The sequence below is a fragment of the Pangasianodon hypophthalmus genome, chromosome 1, assembly GCF_027358585.1.
Source record: "Pangasianodon hypophthalmus isolate fPanHyp1 chromosome 1, fPanHyp1.pri, whole genome shotgun sequence".
Lineage (NCBI taxonomy): Eukaryota > Metazoa > Chordata > Actinopteri > Siluriformes > Pangasiidae > Pangasianodon > Pangasianodon hypophthalmus.
The window spans coordinates 498,336-523,480 of NC_069710.1; the positions used below are offsets into that span (position 1 = coordinate 498,336).

General features: G+C 36.9%; 2 protein-coding genes across 2 annotated transcripts; both read right to left on the minus strand.

Annotated features, from left to right (window-relative positions):
• Positions 1–5,228: 5,228 nt before the first annotated feature.
• mal2 (mal, T cell differentiation protein 2) lies at positions 5,229–12,805 on the minus strand. Its single transcript, XM_026914015.3, has 5 exons — positions 12,614–12,805; positions 12,258–12,375; positions 10,328–10,498; positions 8,013–8,192; positions 5,229–6,182 (listed from the first exon to the last, which is right to left on the minus strand). The coding sequence occupies exons 1-5, from the start codon at positions 12,655–12,657 to the stop codon at positions 6,111–6,113; spliced, it is 585 nt and encodes a 194-aa protein (XP_026769816.1). The 5' UTR covers positions 12,658–12,805; the 3' UTR covers positions 5,229–6,110.
• Positions 12,806–14,770: 1,965 nt separating this feature from the next.
• On the minus strand, positions 14,771–24,734 carry colec10 (collectin sub-family member 10 (C-type lectin)). The gene is made up of 6 exons (XM_026914013.3): positions 24,243–24,734; positions 23,186–23,257; positions 20,522–20,593; positions 17,259–17,312; positions 16,397–16,492; positions 14,771–15,463 (listed from the first exon to the last, which is right to left on the minus strand). The coding sequence occupies exons 1-6, from the start codon at positions 24,361–24,363 to the stop codon at positions 15,138–15,140; spliced, it is 741 nt and encodes a 246-aa protein (XP_026769814.3). The 5' UTR covers positions 24,364–24,734; the 3' UTR covers positions 14,771–15,137.
• Between the last annotated feature and the right edge of the window lie 411 nt (positions 24,735–25,145).

The window sequence follows — 25,145 nt, forward strand, 5'->3', positions numbered from 1 at the left end:
TAATTTGCATACTCATGTATATTCATATATTCAGCCTTTCATTCTGAATGAGGTGGAAGGTACAAAGATGTTTCTCTGCCATTTTTAGACCTTTTTTTTCAGACATTAAAACCCATGATCAATTTATAATTCTATAAAGATTAATATTTAATTATAATAACATATTAAATTTGATGCTTTGAATTTTCAAAGTCATTATTTGAATAATTAATACCTACATACAATTTTTAAAAATTAACGCATTAAAGAGTGCTAAATAGACTTATAAAGAATAATACTTATAACCTGAACATGCGCCAAAATTTTTAAAACAATTTTTACAAACTGTCATACCTAAATAAAAAGAAAACAACTTTAATTTATTTACTATTAAGTATTAATCAAAAATGACTAACCTACCATTGCATTTTTTTTAAAATATCTGTAATATTTATAAATATTATCTACTTGTTTTTAGCCCAGTAAACTGAGGAGTTTGTCTAATTTGTCTAAAATAAGGGTTAGTAATATGTCCAGGTTTATTGTAGTCCTGTACAATACATCATTTGTTAAACATTAACACGATATTGGCCTTTATGATTCTTCTACAGTATCACAAATCATTACAATATCAGACTGTGAGCCAGTGAGATCTCTGGCTTCATCTCGGACATTTAATGAGGATTAAAAGTTAAACTCTGCCCTGAAACACATTAAATAAGTTTATATTCGTGTTACGATGTCGGAAAATGAAACCTGAGCGAGAAAAGAAGCTCCACTATCAGCAGGTAGTCGAACGGCATTGTGGGAAACGAAAACACGGTGATGAAAGACGTTTAAAATAAAACATTCATTCTAAAATAAATCTCTGAAGGTCAGATGTTAAACGTTGATGAATAAACATTATAAATGTTGACATGCCGGTTGTTTAGGGCGGGTTTTAGCTTTAGTAGAGAAGGTCCAGGTTTTGTGGAGCTCAGATAGCGTGAATAATGAAAAGGTTTCGGCTGAATGTTTCTCTGGGAGGAAATCGTGTGGGATTGTGGAGGACTGCGGTCGCCGCTGGCTAACCCGGAGACACGCACTTCGCTTTCCATTATGTTCCGAGTGAGGAATTTTGTTTGCTGCTGATCAGAGTATAAATGGTCCTTATTTTGGACCGTGCTACAGAAACGGTTTAATAGGCCGTGTCTTTTGGCGAGATTTGGCCCTTTGCTCTGAGGTCACGTCAGGACAATTTATTATTCAGCTACAAGGTTGTTTGTAAAAGCATATTAGAGAGTTCTGCTCTGAAATCACGTCCGGATCTGGGTTTATATTCCCTCATTCTGAATTACTGTAAAGCATTAATCAGGTTTTGCTCATCATCCGTATATCATCTGTTCAATCCACATCTGTTTTTTTTTAAATAATGTAAAAACAAAAATAACTTGTTTCTGATTTTTTTCCTTGGCTATAAATTTACATAAAAAAAAAAAAAGAGAGAGAGAGAGAGAGAGAGAGAGAGACGGCATGTTGTTCTGTTTTAGTGGACAATCTAGACTCTGAGTCTGATGTTAGAATATTCAATATTACGGAATTTTAGCTGTATATAGTTTTACAGTTCATCTGATTTGACCTGAAAGAAAAGACGAGTGGAGACATCCTGTTAGGAAGAGCAGCGATAAGCGACAGGTCAATAAATGAGGTAAATGTGTTGACTTCAAAATATCATTGTGTTTAATAAGTGAGCAAATTGTCAAAAAAAAAAAAAGTTATATGTTTACGTCGTAGTCTTGGGTAAAACCCCTTAAGTTTTTCTCGACACCGGTTTGAGTCAGATTAACAGATATTTCACTGTACATCACTCCAAACAAACATTTTATTTCATTTTATTAACGATGACGTCGGTATAAGGATCCAACGATGCCAAATTTGCAACATCTTTTAGCTATTTTCCATGTTTAAAGCCTCGTATCGCCCCCCGCTGGTCACCTTTTGCGTGTGTGGATTTTCTTCGTATTTTCCATTTTACTGTTACGAATAAAAAATGAGAAAAAGCTGAGAGATTCGAACGCTTTAATATGGAACAATTTGTGTTTGTTTTGAGGGAAAAAAGGAAAATTAAAAAGTTTGTTTGCTGTTTTATTTAAAAAAAAACAGATTTGGATTAAATGGATGATAGACGGATTTGTGATGTTGTGTGTGTTAACCTTGGGACATCTTTTTAGACTGAGTGTAAACACTGAAAACTCGAAATGAGCAAATCCAAAGAGTTTGTTCACGCTGCAGTCACATTCGCTGGTTACCATAGTAACGATGCAGGAAATGCATTCACTTATCAACATTCTTTTAAAAATCTTTTACATTCAAATTGTAATGACTTTAAACATAACGAACACTTAAAACCTAATGAACATTATCAGTAGCTACACTGTGTGTGTGTGCGTGTGTGTGTGTGTGTGTGTGTGTGTGTGCGCGCGTGTGTGTGTTGATATAAACTACAGGAAATTACGAGGAGCCAAAAAACATCATTTCATCAATTTTAATATTTCTGATTCTTTTTTTTTTTTACTAATTTACTCAGAGTATTTAGTTAGCATTATATATTTATTTCACAAGCAGTTTCACTATTTCTTTTTTTCACTATTTCACTATTTCACTATTTATTTTTATGCATATTTATTATTTATTTTTATGGATATTTATGCATGCAAAAATACCCTTTGTTGTGAGCAGGACAGAAATCATTTAGTTGTACTCATGAGTACGAGAAAAATACTCTGGCTGGATTTGTTCTGTGTATAGTTTTTTTAAATGTCTGCACCAGTGATCTTTTGGGGAAAAAATCCTTCTTGGTCCGTGTCTATATTTTATTTACGACAGTTATTTTTATTGGAATTATCGTCCTGACTGATGCTGCAGCCTGTAACTGAAGGGACAGCAGGAGAAGCTTCTAATCGTGGACTTTCTGATGGCACTGGAGTGTGGAGCGCAATAACACCAGCACACGGAATGTTGCACCTGAACTACGGAAGCCTTCGCATTCATTCTCGTCATTCTCCTCTGTACGGACGATGCTGGAATGTGCTGCTCTCCAAGGAGAAGTTCAGAAACGTTCCAGCGCTCTGAGAAAGTGTGGTTTGGAAGTGCGGTTCAGATTTACAGCGCTTCTCCTGTTTGGTCTTTGCTCAGTTTGCTGCTGTGATGAAAAATGGGAGAACTGGCGTTCGGATTTATTGCAGGTATCCTGACAGCATTCCGGTGCCAACCTGCTGCATAAATCAGCGCCGGCCCAAAAAGCCTCTGATGTTCTTGGCTGTTCCGAATGATTTGTAAAGACATACAAAATGGTGGTCCAGGTCTTTATTTTGGTGGAGGCTCTCTGCTTGGATGGAGATCTCCAGGCCAAAACCAATGGATGTAAAAGAGAACTGTGGTCACAGCAGGACACGGTATACGGTCTCAACCCACGACACCTGGCAACGTTAGGGCTCGTTCTTGTTTTTTTCATTTTCACATCTGGAGAGCCGCGTTGAAAACAGCGATCGGGTTTGTGTCATTGGACAATTATCAGAACTGCCAAAGCCACAGTGGCTTCCAGATGAGCTAGACGCTAATAAATGCTAAAACAGAAGCTTCCTGTTTGGCTCCTGTGGAACATCTCGAGCCCTGAAAGTAAGCAGCCACACGTCCTTGGCGAATTATCACCGTATGAGAGCTGGGATTAGCCTGACGCTTATAAACTTCACAGAACTTTCCGGTTTGGCGTCCTCCTGTTGTGACGGCGTCCTGGCCACACCCACTGATCTCTACTCTCACCTGTGTGTAGTTTGTTTCACCTGTGTTAAGTTTATTAAGAAAAATGACAAAAAAAAACTCATGATAACTCATAAAAAAATGAATGATAATTAAATAAAACTGAGAGAAATTTCAGTGAACTGGCTGTGGGTTAAACTTTCACTCTGAAAACGGATTTCTGTGATTGTGACTTCTGTGACTGGCTGGACTTTTTAACTCATATTAAATCTCACCTAATTACTAAAAGATAACTCACACTAGAATGTACTTTAGATAAACGACTAAAACCAAAATCATGTCACTAAAGTCACTGAGCATTTTCATTTGCCTTGTCGAGTTTGTCTGGTTTGTATTTAGCTGTGGATCAGATTTCTTCTCCGTTCCCTCGTCCTTCAGTTCCTGTGTCTCGTACAGTTGCTGTTGTCTGGATAATGAGAATGGATTGGAGAATATGAAATGAGACTTATTTTAGATCCAACTTCTTTTGAGCTACAAAAACATCTCGTCCTGCTGCCAGAATTCGTTCTGCGAAAAAGACGAGGTCTTCCTGCGGAGGAAAAACCATCATTCTTAATAAAGCAGAGTTCTTCCTTCGTCTCAGGGAACAGAGCTGTTCGGTTTTCTGTGAGAGAGAAAATGAACTTTTTTACTTATTTACATCTCTGCAGTTCATTCGTGTTAGAATCCCGATTTCTTCATGAGGGAAAGTGTAAAGATTTCTGTTCTTTAATAACCTTTTTATTTCTTCTACTGACCCTCAATAAAAAAGTTTTCTTCATGGTGAAGCTCACGTGCACATCCTCGGAAATCAACGATTTATAATAAACTCATGCTAGCAGTATTTTCATATGATTCTGCTTGTATAATGTTTCACATAAAGATAAATCTGAAATTTCATATCAAATTTAGTCAAATTCTGGCTTTAAAATCTCATTAATATGCATGAAATTTGATTTGATTTATTAATAAATGTGTTTTTAAGAGGAGTTGAAACCAGATTTCACCCAAAAACATCACTGAATAAAATACAAACGATGATGATGATGACGATGATGTTTCTTAAAGAAATCGGTAAAATCTAGAACTCTAGATTCTCTTAAATGTATTTCAGATTCTGTTGTTCATCTCCTCATAGCTGTGATGTCAGGAGCCCAAACATCTAAATCCACAAGGAACGCACAAGGAACCTTTATGAATGCTTTAAGGACAATAATAAGAGGATCCGAGTACTTCATCATCATCATCATCATCATCATCATCACAATCACAGCCTGCCTTGTGTACATAAGGGTGCGTTTACTTTTGATGCTCCCGTTTAAGTTCGATTTTCTTCCTCAGACTTCTTCACCTTTCAGTGTGAGTTAAATATTATGCAAATTTGAGCACATTTCCCAGCATGCAATTTTAAATCTGAGTTCAAATTTTTTGTTACTTGAAGAAATAAAAATACAAAAAAATACAAAAATACATTCTTTAAAAACGCTTGTTTATTCAGACAACAATAAAATAACGAGTTAGTAGTGAACAGACAGATTTGATTCAATTTAGAAATGTAGACAGGACAGCCAGAGTGAAATTATCTAAAAAATATATATATAATTGAAATATTCTCCAGGGTGTGAGTGCAAAAGTTTGCACGCCCTTAGCACAAAACGAAGAAGATAAAGAAATGTAATTTATAGCGAGATAACATTTAGTTTCTTCATTATCACAAGTAACAAAAATGCAAGTGGCATATGTTTAGATATTAATTGTAAAAAAAATTCAAATATCACTTCAAAAATTTACACACCCCTTTTTAAAGATGATATAAATGGAAAGAAATAATAATAATAATAATAATAATAATAATAATAATAATAATAATAATAATAATAAAAAGATTCTGTTAATTATTTTACATTCTTGTCTTGTCTTTCAGGATGCACCTGAATTCCATTTTTAAATTATATGCTTTTTGTTTTGTAGATAAAATATAAACTAGATGTACAGTTTACGTTTTTTGGTCCAGAAATCATGAAGGGGTGCAAACTTTTGCACATAGCCGTACACGAACCGCACATTTCACCATCGAGCTTTTCTGCAGATTATGTAATACTTGTGATAGAAATGTTTCCCGATGTAACATCGAACAAATCTCAGCTTTACAGAACTAAAATATGTTCATGTAGTTAAATCCAGCGAGGCTAAAAACACACTTCCATGTTAAATGACCAGAATCCTCACATGTGTGTGTGTGTGTGTGTGTGTGTGTGTGTGTGTGTGTGTGTGTTGTGTGTTGTGGATAACGATAACACACTTGGAGTAAACGTGTGATCAGGGAGCGTCGCTGTGATGGTGGCGTCTCATCGTCACTTCCTCCATCGCTTAAAGCCCATGAACATGCTGCAGCCGTAGCACACGGTCACCACGAAGGCAAATATCTGAAACACAAACACAAGCTGTTGATGTTTATCGTTTCTATAGTAACAGATCGTTCACAGGGACGTTTATTAGAACAAGCCGTGATCAATTTATTTCCAAAGTTCCATTTTTTACCTTAAAACATCCTCCTGAACTCTACAGTTCGAAGTATAATTCTGTCATATATCTAAATATTTCAGTGACAAATTTCTTCCCAGTTAAAATAGATACTTCTGTATAGAACGGATTTAGGGGCGGGGCTACAGTGGGGCAGATGAGCTCAGTTTGTGACATCACTAAATGGTATGAACCAATCATCGACTGATATGCAAATTCTTACAGAATAGTCTAATAAATCTGTGTGTGTGTGTGTGTGTGTGTGTGTGTAACCTGGGTGCTAATCTAGTTATCATGCTAACAGAACTCATGTTAGTGATGTAACAGATGGCGGTTGCCGTAGTAACGTTATATCCTGACATATCACTTAGCTAACTGGCTAGCTAAATTTAGGAACGGCAGGAGGACGTGTAGGGAGTTTCCTAATTTGCATATTCATGCATATTCATACATCTCTGCATTGTTAATGAGGGTGAAAGTGAAGAGATGTTTCTAGATGTTTGTGTTTGTTTCTTGGGCATTAAAATGTTTTAATTTATATAAATAATTATTTTAATTATATTGCTGTTAAACTCACACACACACACACACACACACACACACACATACACACACATACACACACAGAGAAAGATTTACTAGTCCGTTTGTGCTAACGGTGACGCAACAATAAGCTAACCTGAGAAAGCGCTTCTGCTGCATGCAGGCTACAGCACGTGCAGTAACGTATACCACTCCTTACACACACACACACACACACACACACACACACACACTCACACACACACACACACATAGAGTAATGACCTTGATAAAAAAGAAACAAAGAAAGAACCTGTTCTGCTAATAGCATGCTACTTTATCTTTAGTGTTAGTTAGCAGGCGTGTAAACACGGTCGCCATGGCGATGAAACACCTACAGCACTGAAACAGTGTGGTTGTGAATGCACGCTAGGCTAACTGATTTACCCGCTAATATCACCTTTCTTAATTTTTCATTTCCTGGCTTCTTTCTAAAACTGGATTTATTTATTTCAAAATCTGATTATTGAATTTTTGGAGATTTTTGCTTCGCTATAATAAAATATTAAATTCTTTTAAATCAAACTACATTAACTACATAAACTACAAACTACAGCCAACATTTAACAGCATCTTAACATCTGAACTTCAGCAAGAATAAACTAATTAATGTTAAAGAAATTAATTAATAAATAATTTGTATTAAAATATCAATTAAGTAATGAAATAAATATAATAATAATATAATAAATAAAATTAAAAATTAAATACTCCCCCCTCAAAAACAAAACAAAACAAAACAAAAAACAAAAAACTATATCTTACTTTTTGATGAAGTAGTTTCTTTGTAAATACAGACTTTTAAAAAACGTTTTAAAAGTTCAGAGCTTAAATAAATAAATAAATAAATAAATAAATAAATAAATAAATAAACCACAGCATGTACTGGATTAAGAAAATTATTCAGTCTATGCTAATTTCTATAGAATTATTTTAGTCATGGATGGAGGAAACCTTAGTTAATGTAAGTATTCATTAATACTTAATAAATATTTTATTAATTAAATATTTAGATATTGAATAATATGACCACACTGATGGTTAATAAACAGTGAAGTTTATGGTTTTAGGTTCAATAACGCAGTTAATGATTAATAATAATTGTATTTCAGCACCGTTATGGATAAGTGCAGGATGATGGAGTGACTCACCGTAGCCGCTACATTAATACTGTACTGTCTGAAATCCAGGAAGGTGATGATGTTAGTGCTGGGTCTGAGGACACACGCTGTGCTGTTCACGTGCTGCTTATACGCCCCGGACGTCATCGCAGCCTCCAGCACAAACGCAGAGAAATAGAAGAGCAGGGCAACGAAGTGGTACATCATATCCTGGGATAAACAGAGCAGGGAATAAATAAATAACATAAACAAGCCATAAATGTTATTTATATTAGATTTTATAATATTGAACTTTAATAGCACAAAGATTTAAAATGTAGCCGTAAAAGCTATCCCCAATCTGATGTTACTCTTACTTTATTTATTTAATTTTCCTTGCAGTAATTAACCCACAGTATGTCGTCATTTATCATCGACATCTCATGGTAATTAATGAGTAAGAATATTAAGCTGCCCTTTGCACTACATTGCACAGAGCATGAAGTCAATAAATGCGCTCATTAATCAGACGTTCCTCATGTCCCTCAAGGGATCAGAGCCAAGACTCAGAGCTGACACGCCCTCCCGACACCGCCGAGGAAACAACCAGGGCAGATCTGAGGCTCGCTGCCAACGCAATCAGCAATCAGAGACAGATTTCAGCTCCTCGTGAGTAACTGTGATTAACTGAGTAACTGTAACTGTGATTAACTGAGTAACTGCAACTGTGATTAACTGAGTAACTGTAACTGTGAGTAACTGAGTAACTGGAATTATGATTAAGTGTAACCGTGATTAATGCTGAGTAACTGTAACTGAGTAACTGTAACTGAGTAACTGTAACTGAGTAACTGTAACTGTAACTGTCAGTAACTGAGTAACTGTAACTGTGAGTAACTGAGTAACTGAGTAACTGTAACTGAGTAACTGTAACTGTGAGTAACTGTAACTGTAACTGTGAGTAACTGTAACTGTCAGTAACTGTAACTGTAACTGTCAGTAACTGTAACTGTCAGTAACTGTAACTGAGTAACTGTAACTGTAACTGAGTAACTGTAACTGTGAGTAACTGTAACTGTAACTGTCAGTAACTGTAACTGTGAGTAACTGTAACTGTAACTGAGTAACTGTAACTGTGAGTAACTGTAACTGTAACTGTGAGTAACTGTAACTGTGAGTAACTGTAACTGTAACTGTGAGTAACTGTAACTGTGAGTAACTGTAACTGTGAGTAACTGAGTAACTGTAACTGTGAGTAACTGTAACTGTAACTGAGTAACTGTAACTGTGAGTAACTGTAACTGTAACTGTGAGTAACTGTAACTGTAACTGAGTAACTGTAACCGTGAGTAACTGTAACTGTAACTGTGAGTAACTGTAACTGTGAGTAACTGTAACTGTGAGTAACTGAGTAACTGTAACTGTGAGTAACTGTAACTGTAACTGTGAGTAACTGTAACTGAGTAACTGTAACTGTAACTGTGAGTAACTGAGTAACTGAGTAACTGTAACTGTGAGTAACTGTAACTGTGAGTAACTGTAACTGTAACTGTGAGTAACTGTAACTGTGAGTAACTGAGTAACTGTAACTGTGAGTAACTGTAACTGTAACTGAGTAACTGTAACTGTGAGTAACTGTAACTGTAACTGTGAGTAACTGTAACTGTAACTGAGTAACTGTAACTGTGAGTAACTGTAACTGTAACTGTGAGTAACTGTAACTGTAACTGAGTAACTGTAACTGTGAGTAACTGTAACTGTGAGTAACTGTAACTGTAACTGAGTAACTGTAACTGTAACTGTGAGTAACTGAGTAACTGAGTAACTGTAACTGTCAGTAACTGTAACTGTGAGTAACTGTAACTGTGAGTAACTGTAACCGTGAGCCCATGAATGTTATATAAGTGGAATGTTGCTGAAGTCAGATAGATGTTCGGTATTAAAGTTGAGTGAAATTGTGAATGAAAGCCAGGCAGACATTCTCTTCATCCTGTTCTCTTCGGATTTTTCTAGAAAACATTCTTTATTGTCTCCCTGATTACATCATTTTAAACCATTAAATAATTTATGTAGACGAATAAATTGTTTATGAATATTTTAACACCCACATAACGACTAAAATGTTCTTAGTGCATCTCTACATTATTATCTATATTAAAAATACCAGGAACTGTGAATATGCATGAATATGTAAATCAGAAACATTAGCTAACTAAGCTAGCCCATTAGCTAAATGCTAGTATCAGATTTATTCATTAAATAAAAATGTTACAATAATATTACTATACAGTGAATTAAAACACTGTGGGCTGAAGGGACGTCATGAACAACACACGGAGGTTAATATTAAGTTTCTAAACCCTCACCATGAAGTTCCAGTCGGTGTTGATTCGGTCTGCGAGGCCGAGCAGGAAGAGGGCGAGGTAGACCGAGGAGCAGCAGAACGCAGTGACAGACACGAACATGACCCAGCCCTGGATCAGTGGCACGGGAACATTCGAGGAGGCCACGAGAATCCAAACCAAACCCCCGAAGAGCTGTGAAATGGAACAGAACCGAACCGGTGGTATTTTTAGTAAATAGCTGTAAACTGTGTTCCTGGGGGAGGTGGAATGGTCAGATGTGGAGCTTTAACACTGAAACAGTAAGATGTCAGGTCTGTGTCGGGTCTGTGTCTGTGTCGGGCCTGTGATGGGTCTGTGTCTGTGTCGGGTCTGTGTCTGTGTCGGGTCTGTGTCTGCGTCGATTCTGTGTCTGCGTCGGGTCTGCGTCTGTGTCAGGTCTGTGTCCATGTCGGGTCTGTGTCGGGTCTGTGTCTGTGTCGGGTCTGTGTCTGTGTCGAGTCTGTGTTGGGTCTGTGTCTGCGTCGGGTCTGTGTCTATGTCGGGTCTGTGTCGGGTCTGTGTCTATGTCGGGTCTGTGTCGGGTCTGTGTCTATGTCGGGTCTGTGTTGGGTCTGTGTTTGTGTCTGTGTCGGGTCTGTGTCTATGTCGGGTCTGTGTCAGGTCTGTGTCTATGTCGGGTCTGTGTCAGGTCTGTGTCTATGTCGGGTCTGTGTCTGTGTCGGGTCTGTGTCTATGTCGGGTCTGTGTCTGTGTCGGGTCTGTTTGAGGTTTTCCCCTTATTCTTTGTCTCAGGTTTGATGTTTTTGTTCGCAGGCTATCGGACGGATGTTTTGTGTACATTTGCTAATTATAGATGAAGAATATCAGTGTGTGGAAGATAAACAGATGAGCTGGAGGTTTGTTTTTAACTGAAACAGTAAAAGCTGCATGAGGGCCGCGGCTCTAACAGGAGAACTGGTGAATCAGGAAGAATCAGATATTTTAACTACAGTTAATGCACATTAAATAAAATAACAAACTTTATAATCTATGAATGTGTTTTATAAATTTATTTAGCCATTCATTTATAATTTATATTCATTAGGTGTTTATTTATTTATTAATATATATATATATAGAACTACAAGAATGTTTTAGGACTTTTAGGAAAAATCTTGTGGTTTTAATTCTGGCTCGTGAAAATGTGTTAGTGATTTGTAAATAATACACTATATTTAGCAATGACAATTTTTAAACACTGTCATTATTTTATTTGTTATTATTTATGCTTTATTTCTATTGTATCATCTGTGAGAACATGAAGAATTAAACTGTACAAGGAAAGCATGTGCATATCGCAGTAAAGTTCTCGAATCGTGGAATTGGGAGTTTAATGAGTTTTCAGTTTGAAGTCTAAAGGTTTTATTGATCAGTCCAAATTATACAGGTTCTGTTACATAAATCTAGCAACGCTGATCATAAACACTATTTACACTTTTGCTAAAATATTCCACACCTCATAATGGCGGCATTTCATCACAAAATAGATTGCAAAATCCAGCTTATAATGTTTTTAGAAAACTTGACACACCTTTTTTTGGAAGCTAAGAACCCTGCCAAGGAACTCTTAAAGAACCCTTGAAGAACCTTTTTTTTCTATTCGCTGGTTAAGTGTACAAGCAGCACAAGCTCCAGATTATTGGTCATTATTTTCTTCTAAGTATCTAGAACTGTTTAACATTTAGCTCTTAGAAAAAAAAGGTTCTTCACAAGGTCTTTTAACATTTAAGGATCTTTAGCTTGCAGTTCTACCTTTTTTCTAGGAGTGTACCTTCAAGTGCACTACCGAGGTTTTGACTCATGCGACGTTCCTCAGTGGAGAACAGCGAGTGTGAGGGAGAAATCAGGTGTGAGCATGCAGACCTCAGTAAGGTTTCCTCTCCAACCCCCCTACAGGAGAACACACACTTACAATCTCCATGCAGATCAGAGCTCCGGAGTAGGTCCGGATGATGTCCAGCCCCAGCGGCAGGGAGATGGTGGGAGCCGGGAACGAGGTGGCCGCCGGGTTCGTCGCTTCTGCCATCGTTCTGCGGTGGAACAGAGAGCGAGAGAGCAAGCGAGTGAAAGAGAGAGAGAGAGAGAGAGAGAGAGAGAGAGGTGGAAAAAATTCCACAAGTGTCACGTGATTTGCAGAACCGGTCCTACAGGTGTGTGTGTGTGTGTGTGTGTGTGTGTGTGTGTGTGTGTATAGAGCCACTCCTGTCCTCTGTCCTCAGTGTGGAATGCAGGAGAGGACAAAAAGGCGTCTCAGGTGAGATCAGACACCTGCTCTGCCGTCTGTCTCTCTTTTCTTTCACAGCTCTGCCCATGTTTAATTATTCAGGAGAAGCTCATTGTCCTTCTCTGTGCTTCATGTGCTTCATGTTCTTCATGTTCTCCGTGTTCTCTCATCTGGCAGTGTGTTAATGATTAACACGGAGCCTCAGACTGGAACGGCTCTCAGGTCAATATTGTGTTAAGACATTCGGAGGAGATAACGAGCGCTCAGAAGGTGTTGACGTGAGCAGGTGATGCTGAAGGACGTGTACTTGATGAAAAAGCTTGATTTAATAAACTGGAGTAAATTCCACTCCGAGTCTGTACGAGGAAAATAAAAGCCCTTTAAACTGTGTGTGTTATTACAGTTATTATAATTACACATTTATATAAGGACGTGTGTGATGTGTTCATTACTTCATCTAAATTAAACATATTTGAAAATCAGAGTCAGAGAGTGTAATTAATTATTACCCAAAATAACCTCACTCAATGTGTCATTGAACCTTTAACCACACACACACACACACACACACACACACACACACACACACACACACAAATAGATATCCCCACACTACAGCACATGATACACAATTTTCTAAATATATACAATATACAAACGCAGAGGTTTAATCAGATCTGATCTTCTCAACACCTGCATTTAAACTCACTCATGAATATTAATGAGGGAACAAACGAGCCAGGCTGTAAAATAAATGCATTAAATCTGTAAATCATTTACCGTCGTCTTACTCTGACCTGCTGAAACATACCTACATTACTACATATTACTACATAACAGGACAAAAAACATTAAAAGAGACGTGAATGGAATAAAATAAAGTAAAAGAGCAGAATAAAAGCAGTGAGCTTGTTTTTTTTTTTTAAATTAGATTTATGCTGAGAATATTATCTTCTACTAGTTACAAAACTAAACTCTTGTTATTACATAAAGAAGTAGAAAGTCTTATTTTGTGTAAAATAATAAAAGAAAATAAATATTATCTTCAGGTTATGGAGGCGTGGTCAGGATGAGGTCATCAAAGCCGACTTCCTGTAATGAACCACATGACTGAACTGCATGCAAAAAAAAGGAAAAAATAAAATAAATAAATAAATAAAATAAATAAATAAAATACAAAGAAATAAATAATAATTATAATAATAAAGGGTACATTCACAATAATAATAAATATTCTCTTTTCTCACATGCTGTGCAAAAATTTGTGCCCCCCACCCATGAAAAAATGAAAGATGTGTCTCTATTTTGTAAATATTTTAATTGTGAAAAGCTAAAAGTGAGAGTCCTACGATATAAAACATAAGGAAGGGTGCACTAACTTTTGCACACAGCTCAGCTCTGTGATTTGATGATGTCATCATGACCTTTAGCGATAATTACCTCTACATAATAAGGGCGCAGTCACGGGCTGTGTACATGTAGGTCATAGTCAAAGGAACTTATTTATTTATTTAGTTAGTTTGTTAGTTTAAAGCGTGTTTTTTACAGATTAATGCACTAAAGTTTCCCATAAACACGTCATTTTAAATCTGGGTGGAATATTGAGGTGTTTATAAACTGTTTAATATGTTTTAATTAATAAAACATCTCTAGAAACATCTTTACTCATTACAACATGCAGGAGCTATGAATATGCATGAATATGCAAATTAGGAAACGCCCCCATGTCCTCCTGCCATTTTCTCACTGCTTTATTTAACAGTAATCAAACCTGTCAGCATATAATCTTACGTTACCATGACAACCACCATCTATCCATCACTATCATTAGCCATGTTATCTAACTAGCGTTGCTTAGCGCACAGGTTCTGTAGCTAAAAGTTGTGTAGTTTATTTAGTGACATCACAACCTGAGATCATACATAGCTCCGCCCCCGAGACGCTTTTATACACACGTAGCTACTGATAAATTTAGCGCTGTTTTAACAAATCGGTTAAATGAGAATTCATTATTTAAACATCACAGTGTAGAGCTCAAGTAGAATTTAATCCACCATTTTTATTGATGTGTAACTCGACAACACATAGTGACATAAAAATTTATCAATGTGACTTAAAAACTCATGAGATAAACAACATAAACATTGATGTATATCAGAAAAAATGTTTATGATTAAATCAGAAGTAGCAAATAAACAGCAAAATAGCTTATTGAGTAATTTAATATGCAAATTATATGCATTATTATATCACATTGCTCATTAAAGAATTATTATAAAAAAATTATTACAGAATTTAACACAATTTCTTGACATTTTTGATTGGTTAATAATACATTTAAGTCCATCTTTTTAGAAACTAAAATTACTTACTAATGAAATTCAATTATTTAAAATTATTTTAGAATTGCGTAAATATGAATATAATCAAGATGTTTTCACTTTACCATTTTCCACACTGAAGAACTTTAAGAGTGTTTTCCTTATCAGAAAGAGTCCCAAGAACTCGAAGAACCTTTGAAGAACCCATTTTCCTCTCCAAGTGTCTTCCTGAATGAAGGTTCTGGGCTTAGTTCCTGGAAAACTCACAGATGTAGAACTTCTCAGCGTCGCACTCGGCCTGGCTCAGCGCTCCGTCAGACGCCACCTGTGTGCACCTGCGACCCGAAACCGTCGAGTTCCCCCCGTGCTCAGGTTCTCCTCCTGTTCCAACGAGAACGTGAGTGAGACCTGCCTCGCTGATGTAGGAACCCAGCAGCGTGCTGATGTTCTGGTTGTCAGCCAGAGCCAGGGTTCCTCCTCTCAGCCTGCAGTTCAGCTGAGCGTCGTGGTGTTTACGCTCCTCCTTCACCAGCAGGTAGAACTTCTGCTCCGTCTCCTTAACGCCCAGAATCACTGAGGAGAAAAAAATAACACATCCCACATACACCTGAGTGGTGCCAAAACTTTTGATTAAACAGCAGCAGAAGGGAGCAGCAGGAAATGTTCTTTTATTTTTAAAAAAATCATGTTTAAAATGTATTATTTAATGTTAAAAAAATAAACCACCACGAGATATTATAATGTATATAATGTATATTATAATATTAACGATGTACAGTTATGTATGTTTATATTTATTCAAACACGACTTCAAAAAGCTCCAAGTGTACGTAAGGATTAGCGTCACATTCACAACATCTGTTCTATTTTATTAATCATTTTATTCATGATAAAATCTTTAAAATAAACACAAGACTAATTCAAACTAAATACTGTTATTAAAATAATCAGGTTAGCTGTTGGCTAGCAAGCTACACGGCATTAGCTAAATTTTTATTAATTTATTTTTATTTAACGACAAACAACTTTGGTTTGTTCTTAAAAATAGTTTTTTTCTGAAATATACATTAGAAGTAAATATTTATTTAATTATAAATTAAATTCTGTCGTACAAACACAGTTTTAATAAGCATACGAACCGAAATATAAAAAATTCCCTCAAAGGAAAACGTTAAAATAGTTACATTAGTAAATATGCGATTATTTTAATTATAAAACTGGTATAAGGCTGTAAATTTCTGCACATTTTTCAAATCATTTCAGGCATTTATTTCCAGAAAGAAGTAAAATTAAAATTGGGTACAATTTCTACTGAAAATTTAAAAGAAAATGAATAAAATTTCTAGAATCGTTTTCTAATACTATAATAAGAAATGTTGGAGAAATTCAGTGGTATTTAAGAAGTTATTTGTTGCATACTATTAAAAATAAGAAAAGGTTTTACACACTTTAGTAAAAATGACACAAAATTGAAAAAAAACCACGTCTTTGGTAATAAATCGGTACCGTTTTTCAGGAACTTTACAGCGTTTTTCAGTTTGTTGACGTTGATGTCCATCTGCCCGACTACTTTCCTGTATCTCCCGCAGTCACACGTAGAACCTGAGATCGATCCAGAAAAAATATTAAATATAAACATTAATGAGAAATGTTTCTATCACTGATTAAATTAAATCCTGCACACAGACTCTGTTCCTCAGCAACAAATCACTCATCAAAAATCCAATTAATTTAAATTCAACAGAAATAAAATTCAACATTTTTTTTGGACAAAAAGGAGAAAAGTAAGAAAACATGAGCTGTTAAACCTGTTTACTTTAAAATATTCCTAAAAAAGAGCTCAGATTAAATGACTACATTTTATTAATTTAAATAGATTTTATTACTTTTATTAATTTTATTTATTAAATCTATTTTATTAATTTAATTTGAGATGTTTCAGGATATTTCTGTAAGACGATTTAATTCATAATTAGTCAACTTTAAGTATTTTATTAAGTGATATTTACATCATGTTTTTCTTCAGTAGAGTAAAAACAATATCATCTGATAAGACGTTAAAAATCAGCAAGAAAATGTCTAATTTAATGTCAGTTAGATTTCATAATATTTGATATAATTTTCTATTTTAAAACATTTATTTTATTATAAATATGAAATATATTTGCCTGTATTTTTCTTTGGATATTTTCTTCTTCTTCTTAATATTATTATTATTATTATTATTAGTAGTAGTAGTAAATAAATGTAACACAATAGTCTACGTTGCTAAATATTGAAAGATGATGAAAAAATAAAAAATAAAAAGTTGTTTCAGTAAAAAAGTGAAAAAAGAGAAAGAAACGTTCCTGATATTTTAAATCATTACCTGCTTTTCCCTTTAACCCTGAGGGTCCAGCGTTTCCTCGCTCTCCTGTTTGTCCTGTAAATCACATCCTCACTCATTATTCACTACAATATACACAGACCCAAGTGCAAAAGTTTGTACACCCCAGTAGACGACGAGGAAGACGTGTAGCGTGTTTCGGTTTTTAGACGTTTCTTTATCATCGTGGTCAGAAAAAGGCGCAGGTTAAGAGATGAACAGGGAAAAATGTTTCAGTGATTTCAGTCCAAAGTTTATCTCTTTATATTATATATTTATATATTACATATAGATGTGATTAGATGTAGAAATGAAGAAGCAATTCTGAATTTCGGTTCTTTTCAGGTTCTGTGATTTTGCTTCTTTACTTATATAATTTATATGTATTTGTCGATAAATTGAAAAATGGTAAGTAAGTAGATTTTTCCCCACCCAGAGGACAAGGGGGCACAAACTTTTGCACTAAATGTTATATTATGGGAGGAAACTGAGTTGTAGTTAAGAGGCTGAGAACATGAGCAGCAGTTTGGGATTAGAGGAGGGAGAGATGTCCACCAGGGGGCAGCAGAGCACCAGAGCGCAGCTTTAAACACAGTAACATGGCCTGAGGTTCGGAGGACAAAGCAGCACAACTGACCGAAACTTATGGACATTAAAACTATAAAAATATTCAGTTTGTGTTCATATAACTAACATTTTTTTTTCTTCTGAGTCTTGAGAGTGGAAGTAAAATGTGATCACATGTTTGTCTAAGAATCCAGTTTACACCAGTTTTCACTTTTACACAGTGTACACTGGCCTTAACCATTACATAACAATAAGCATACCTAATAATCTCTCTCTCTCTCTCTCTCTCTGTCTCTCTCTCTCTCTCTCTCTCTCTGTCTCTCTCTCTCTCTCTCTGTCGAGCTACACATCCTTCTCCGGAGATGCCAGTGATTCTGGCCCCTTCTGCTCTCTGGACCTGCCTGATCCATCCTGATGCCCTACTTCTGCTTGGAGTTCTCATCACCTGGAAATCACTCGCTGCTGCTGATGGCCTCCAGCACACACAGCCTGAAGATCATGAGATTACTGAGGATGGTTCCACTTAGAAACCATCAAGATAACTTTAGGACTTCAATTCATATGAACAGTTTTGCTCTCAGGTCTCCATCAGTGAACAGCTGATAACATCAACAAAACAGACTTCATGAGAAACTGTGATGAATTTCCTGGCTACACAATTACACTATTTGTCCATGTAGTACACAGTTATAGAGGGAATGATTTATAATCGCACTATCGGGTGTCACTCAGATGAGGATGGGTTCCTTCTGAGCCTGGTTCCTCTCAAGGTTTCTTCCTCACATCGTCTCAGGGAGTTTTTCCTCACCACCATCACCACTGACTCACTCATTAGGGATAAATTCATACATTTAAAACTTACATCCTGAATGTATATATTTCTGTAAAGCTGCTTTGTGACAATGTCGGTTGTTAAAAGCGCTATACAAATAAAATCGAATTTCAATTGATCATTTTGTCACACGTCGATAAATGAATCGGATTTCGATGTTGACAGCGAGCTGGATCTGTTTGTTTGTTAAAATGAGATAAAAATTAGCGTTTGTGGTTTCTGACACTGTGTCACGTGCAGTTTTCTGTAAAAATCAACAAAAAAATCATGCAGTCTGTGTGTTAAATATAACATTTAAAACAAGAATTGGACCAAATCTTGCAGCTTCAGTTTAAGAACGATGCTAATGTCGCTAGCAGATAAACTGATTAGCATTATTTAAACTTCAGTGCTAGACTCCTCAAAGCGTAAAACAATCTTTTTGTGTTTTAAATGTTATTTTTAATACACAAACTGCGTGATTTTTTGTTGGTTTTTACAGAAAACTGCACATGACAGAGTGTCAGAAACCACAAACGCTAGTTTTTATCTCATTTTAACAAACAAACAGATCCAGCTCGCTGTCAACATCGAAATCCGATTCATTTATCAACAATGAAGACGTTCATTTAAGTAAACTACAAGTTTATTCATATTTATTTACAGGTTTACGGTTTACTTCTTATATGCTAGCATGGCTAAGTACGCTAGGTGCCTAATGAACACCTCCTTATTAAATATCGGATTTTTAAATGTGTTCTTATCATTTTATTTAATCTTTTGTCATCATGAAGCCTGTTTGTAGATGTCTTTGCTCATTTCAAGCTTAAAATCATTTAAATTTTTAAAAATATTTCTTGAAAGAAGCAGAATGATTGGCCGATACGAGATAAGTTCAAACTTGATGTCTAAAAACAGACTCAATAATCTTACGAATGTTTATCAAAATCTCGCCTAAAGGACACTAGGAGGAGAAGTTTGAAAAATACAGTTAACATGATAAATATGGTAGTATGTTAGTCATACAGTGCTGTGCATAAGTATTCACCCCCTCGACCCTTTTCTACATTTTATAATGAGCTGAAATAACACAAAACATCCCATAATACTGACATAATATTAAAAAACCCAAAGTAAAAGCTGTGATTGCATAAGTATTCACTGTGCACTGTGCTGTGAAACAAGGAAATTAATTCTAGTACTCGCAACTGACACATGCATGGTGGTGGTAGCATCATATGGAGAGTTACTCGACGTGATCAAAACAAGTCCAAGAAAAGATTTTGGATCACATTTTGGATCGTTATTTTGCATTCCTGCTCCAGCGTTCCACATCCACGTCTTTAGTTGGAAAACAGTTCGAACAAAATAAAAGATCAAGTAATAACGTGCTTTACTTTCTGCTCTGCCTATAATAAGGTTAGAGTATAAATAAAATCAAGCGCTGCATTTAACCAGAAACGTGTGTTTCATTATTTTTGTAATTTTCAGAGCTTCTGTCTACAGTTTGATTTGTTGTTTGCAGAAATGCAGGAAAAATATTTTCTAGACGGATTTTCCTGCCATCACCCCATCTTTTAAAACCCCTTTGAAATCACGCTGGAATGGAAAAAATAACGTTATTAACTGGTTAAGAAACGGAAACTAGCGGAAATGAAATCTGACAGCAGGCCGTCGTTCAGCGGCGAGCTAATCGCTCTATTAATAATCAGATGTTAGCGCTCGGATACAGGGAAGGTTCCGTCCCAGATCTTTTTCCAGATGGTGTAAAAGCTCGCACGAGTGAGTCGGAGGAGAACGTTAACGGAACGTTAAGTGTACAGACTCGTGATTTTTTAACGTCTGCACTCACTAATTCAGATTAGCAACATGGCTGCAGTTTTCTCACCTCGCTCTCCTGCAGGACCGGATTTCCCGGCTCTCCCGGCGTCTCCTTTCTCTCCGTTCTCCCCCGGGACGCCTGCGAGACGACAGAACGAGGAAAATAGCAGAAAAATGAGCATGATATTAAAGCGCGGAACGTCTTAAAGCCTGGTTTCTTCATCAGTTTGTGTCAGACGGAGTGTGGAGTATGAATCTGAAATATCAAAGCTTTTCATGTTGCTTTGAAGTTCTCCAAGCGGTTCTCCAAGCGGTTCTCCTGAAGAACGTATTTATTTAACACGGCTCAAATCTGGAAAAATCTGGGACAAACAAGACACCACTTATGGGGTTCTACATTAAACCATACAACTCTACAGCATACGAGAAACACTTACCCAGTCAAAACAAACTCTCTTGTTCCTCCTAGGGTTCTTTGGATAGTTAATAGAACCTTCTGAAGAACCTTTTTTTGTAAATATCATAGACGTTATATATATTTTGATATTTTGCTTCATTTTTGTTATTAAAGAAACATCTATGCTCATTTACTGAACTTTTAATGGTTCACTGGATGGTTAAAGGTTCTAAGCGTTCTACTTGGACCCTTTTTTGTGTCGTCTAGAGCCGCTTTAGGAAGCTACATTCTTAGCTCTTCAAGGGTTCTTCAGATAGTTAAAGGTTCATTGCTTCTTTAAAGGGTTCTACTTGGAACATCATCTCTGATCAAGAAACACTTATTTCTAGGGTTCTACCTGGAACCTTTAAGCTTTTCCTCGTGTTATTAACTCACAGTTACAACCTGAAGAACACTTAATAGTTCTAGACTGCACATTTGTTTCTGCTTTTCCTGAAAGCGATGCTAGAACACGTCAGTGAGAGAACGTCCAGCAGCTTCACAGCACTGACGAATGATCTCTTAATGTTCGTGTTCCAACATCTTCATCAAACGTTCGGCTTTGGAATCTGCGCTGAAGAGAGAACCGCTCGTGTTTAATCAGGAATAAACAGTTCCTGAGCTCAGCAGATGGATTAATGTGGGTTCTCACACAGTCTAACCAAAACTAAACCCTTCTTTCAGCACGCCGGCTCGATCGTGATTTTACGATGAATTGCGCAGAGCAGAACCTTTCACTCATTTTTTTATTCGAAGCTCTGTCTCATGTTTAGGTGCAAAACTAAAAATAAACCGAACTCGACTCTAATTCCATTGTGGTTCTAAGTGAAAAAGCAGGACAGTGTTCCTCTTTCATCTTCGGACGCTTCCCGGCATCACACTCTCACTCTGAGTGTGTGTGTGTGTGTGTGTGTGTGTGTGTCTAATTAACACGTCTGAGGCGACTTCCCTCAGGAGGAGACGTGGTTTGGCAGAACCTGAGAGCTATTGCCCATGCCCAAAGACACATCACACACACACACACACACACACACACACACACACAGAATGCCAGTGTGCAGCTCTCACGCCATCTTTTCTGCTCCTGAAAAAATGTTCCTGTAGCACTCTTCTACAGGAGAACGTTTCATCCTGACCTTTTCGTATCATTTCGGCTTCTGCGGGACGGTTAATAGATTTTAGTTCTCTGATTTGTTTGACAGAACATTTTTTGCCTACACTCAAATCTAGAACCATGAAGGATTCTTCACTTTTGTCTTTTAAAGGTTCTATGTAGAACCCTATCAGAGAGATCAAGTGTACGCTGTGGAACATTTAGAACTCTTAGGATTTGTTTAGTTGTTGTTCTGAGGGACGTTTCTCACAGCAGAATGTTTCCATATCAGGTTCCAAGTAGACTGTCCTATAAACCCAAAGAACCATTGAAGAACCCTTGAAGAACCCTCAAAGATTGTACCAAGTACCAAGAAGCTAAATCACATGTTCTAGATATGAAGAAAAAAATAACGAGCAATAATTTGGGGTTTGGGCCATTAATACATACAAAAAGGGTTCTCCAAGGGTTCTTTAAGGATATGCTGGATAATTAAGGGTTCTTAGCTTCTAAAAAAAGGATCTGCTGATAGGGAAAACATTTTAAAGATTCCGCCAGTGGGACTAGAACCTGTCAGGGGTTTAACATTTAGCTAAACTGTCTTGTTACTTGGTAGACTCCTAGAAAAAAGGGTCTTTCAAGGTTAGAACCTCTTTAAGAGGTTAATAACTCTTAATTACCCAACAAACCCTTAAAGATCCTTCAGAGAACCCTTGTTTCTGAGAGTTCCTCGCAGGTTCTAGGTATTAAGAAGAAAATAATGAGCAATAATCTGGAGTTACTACCCTGTTAATACGTAGAACCAAGGGTTCTTTTAGGGCTCTTTGGATAAATAAGGCTTCAGAGCTTCCAAAAAGGAACTCATTCTGACAGGGGAACCTTTTCTGTAGGTTCTGTATGTACCATGATGTACTGTAGTGGTAGTGAGACTTTACAGCTGGACTTGTGGTATAATCATGAACACATAAGGTTTTTTATACGTTCTCAACATCTCACCAGTTCAGGTTCTCCAGGATGAGAGGTGAAATGACTGTTCTAAGAGTTCTACACACTTTAGGAACCCGGATGGAATTACAGGGAGCTTGTGAGAATTTCGAGTCCTCAAAATGGAGTCATTGGGCCAAAAAAGTTTGAGAAGCACTTCTTTAATCCCAGAGTAATGGACTTTGTGTTTATCGGTACACTGATGATGTCATACAGACCCGTGTGTCCCGGCGGTCCAGTTTTTCCGAGTCGTCCTTCATCTCCTGCATCTCCGACCTCACCGGGATCTCCTGTGGAGAACAGCGGGGAGAACATTTTACAAGTGGAGCTGCTCGTGCATGAGGACATGAACACACACACACACAGAATCTGTATTTCATTAGCACTGTTTATTCAAGCCACGCTTTACAGACGACAGTGATTTAATTTTTGTCCTTTTCTTTCTACCCCGACATTCCCAGAAATGCTACAAACTGAAGAGTAAAATGTTCCTGAATGCAGACGTCCTGGTGAAATGGAACAACGTCTCAGAACAGAAACTTTCACACGGTCGCTTTTGGTGAGAGCGAGGCTGTAAATGACGGAATGGTGCTGGAACTCGGGTTCTCTCAGCGGGGTTCCGGTTATATGAGCTTCAGTAGCCGAGTACCAGAAGAACACGTTACTGAGCCTCTTAACTCCAACATCGTCATGTTTTATTAGGAAAAACGTAAGAGTTATTTTACGAGCTCGGTTCTACAGTAGCACTAACTCGACTGGACTTTCTCCACTCACGCAGGAACTTTACGAGTTCGCCTACAAGTTCTAATGTAGAAGTGATGAGGCCACATCATTTGGGAATGATTTGGGAAGAACATTTGGGAAATTTTCAAACCCAATTCCAGTCACATTTATTCACCACTACTAGATGTTCCAGGTAATTGTTAATAAAATTAATATTTGTATAAGATAATATTTGTAAAATAGATGAATGCTGTAAAAATAAATATTTGTACAATCTGTAATCGGAATTTTACTGCTTAGATCCTTCAGCTAAAGTTTTTTTTTTCTGTTTTAAGTTAAAGAGTAAAGGATGCGCAGATTTTGCCGAGATTTCACTTGATTAATGTTTAAAAAGATTAATTTAATTTGAGTAAAAATGGCGAAAACGTAGCAAAGAACAGCAAAAAACTATGAAAATTAGCTAAACATTTACCTAGCTAACAGACCCTTAGCATTTCAACACTTCCGTATCTCTTTTTTTTTCCAGACTACAGTAAGCAAACAAGCGAGTACCTTTAGATCCGGGTAAAATGGTATTGGAACAAACGTCCATGGAGAACCCCGAAGAAAAGGCGTAAAGAACCAGAAACAAAAGCAGTAACAGAGTTTTCCTGAGGAACTCCTGTCCAGCCATGTCTGTGCAGCGCTGCGGTCGAGTGGACGGAGTAGAACCTCGGCTCTGCTTGTGTTTACAAAAACCTTATCACATCACTGTCCAGCTGTCAAACAACACTATCCAGAGCCCATGCGTTCCCCTCGGCTCTCTGAGAACAGGGGCGGCGTTATTTACAGAAAATGTTTGTGACTTCTGGAACAAATGAAATCAGATCAGGTTGTGGAACACGCAAGGTTCTGTATGGGTTCCATCTCACTGAGAGCTCCAATGGTGGAACAGTTAGAACTTTACTGGAGATAGAGTACTGCCACATCAATGATCGGACAGGTTTCATGAAGGCATTGCAAGAAGTTTTCACAAGAGAACCCTTTATGAGAACCACAAACTCCCAGTAGGAACGATTGGCACAATTCCTGTTCAGCATGGAATAAAATAGAACTTCACTTTTACAGAACTTTAACCCTGAGTTACTAAGCCAGAGGTGACAATGGAAAGATAACAGTCCCTCAGAAGGAGGAGCCAGAACTCAGCAGGCAGAACCCATCCTCCTCCTCACGCCTGCGCTGTCTACAAATGTTGGTTCTCTAAAAATAAATGATCAGTAAGATGTATCTAGAACCCTACACCTGAATGTTTTGCCACCAGAAAGTGTTCTAAGTAGAATCGTCCATTTTAGGAGGCTATGAACTTTTAATTATAAAAAAAACTTTAAAGAACCTAAAAGAACCAATTTTTGTTCACTTTCAGTAAAAAAAAAGTGATTTTGGAAGGTTCTTTGGATAAAAAGGTTCTTGGCATTT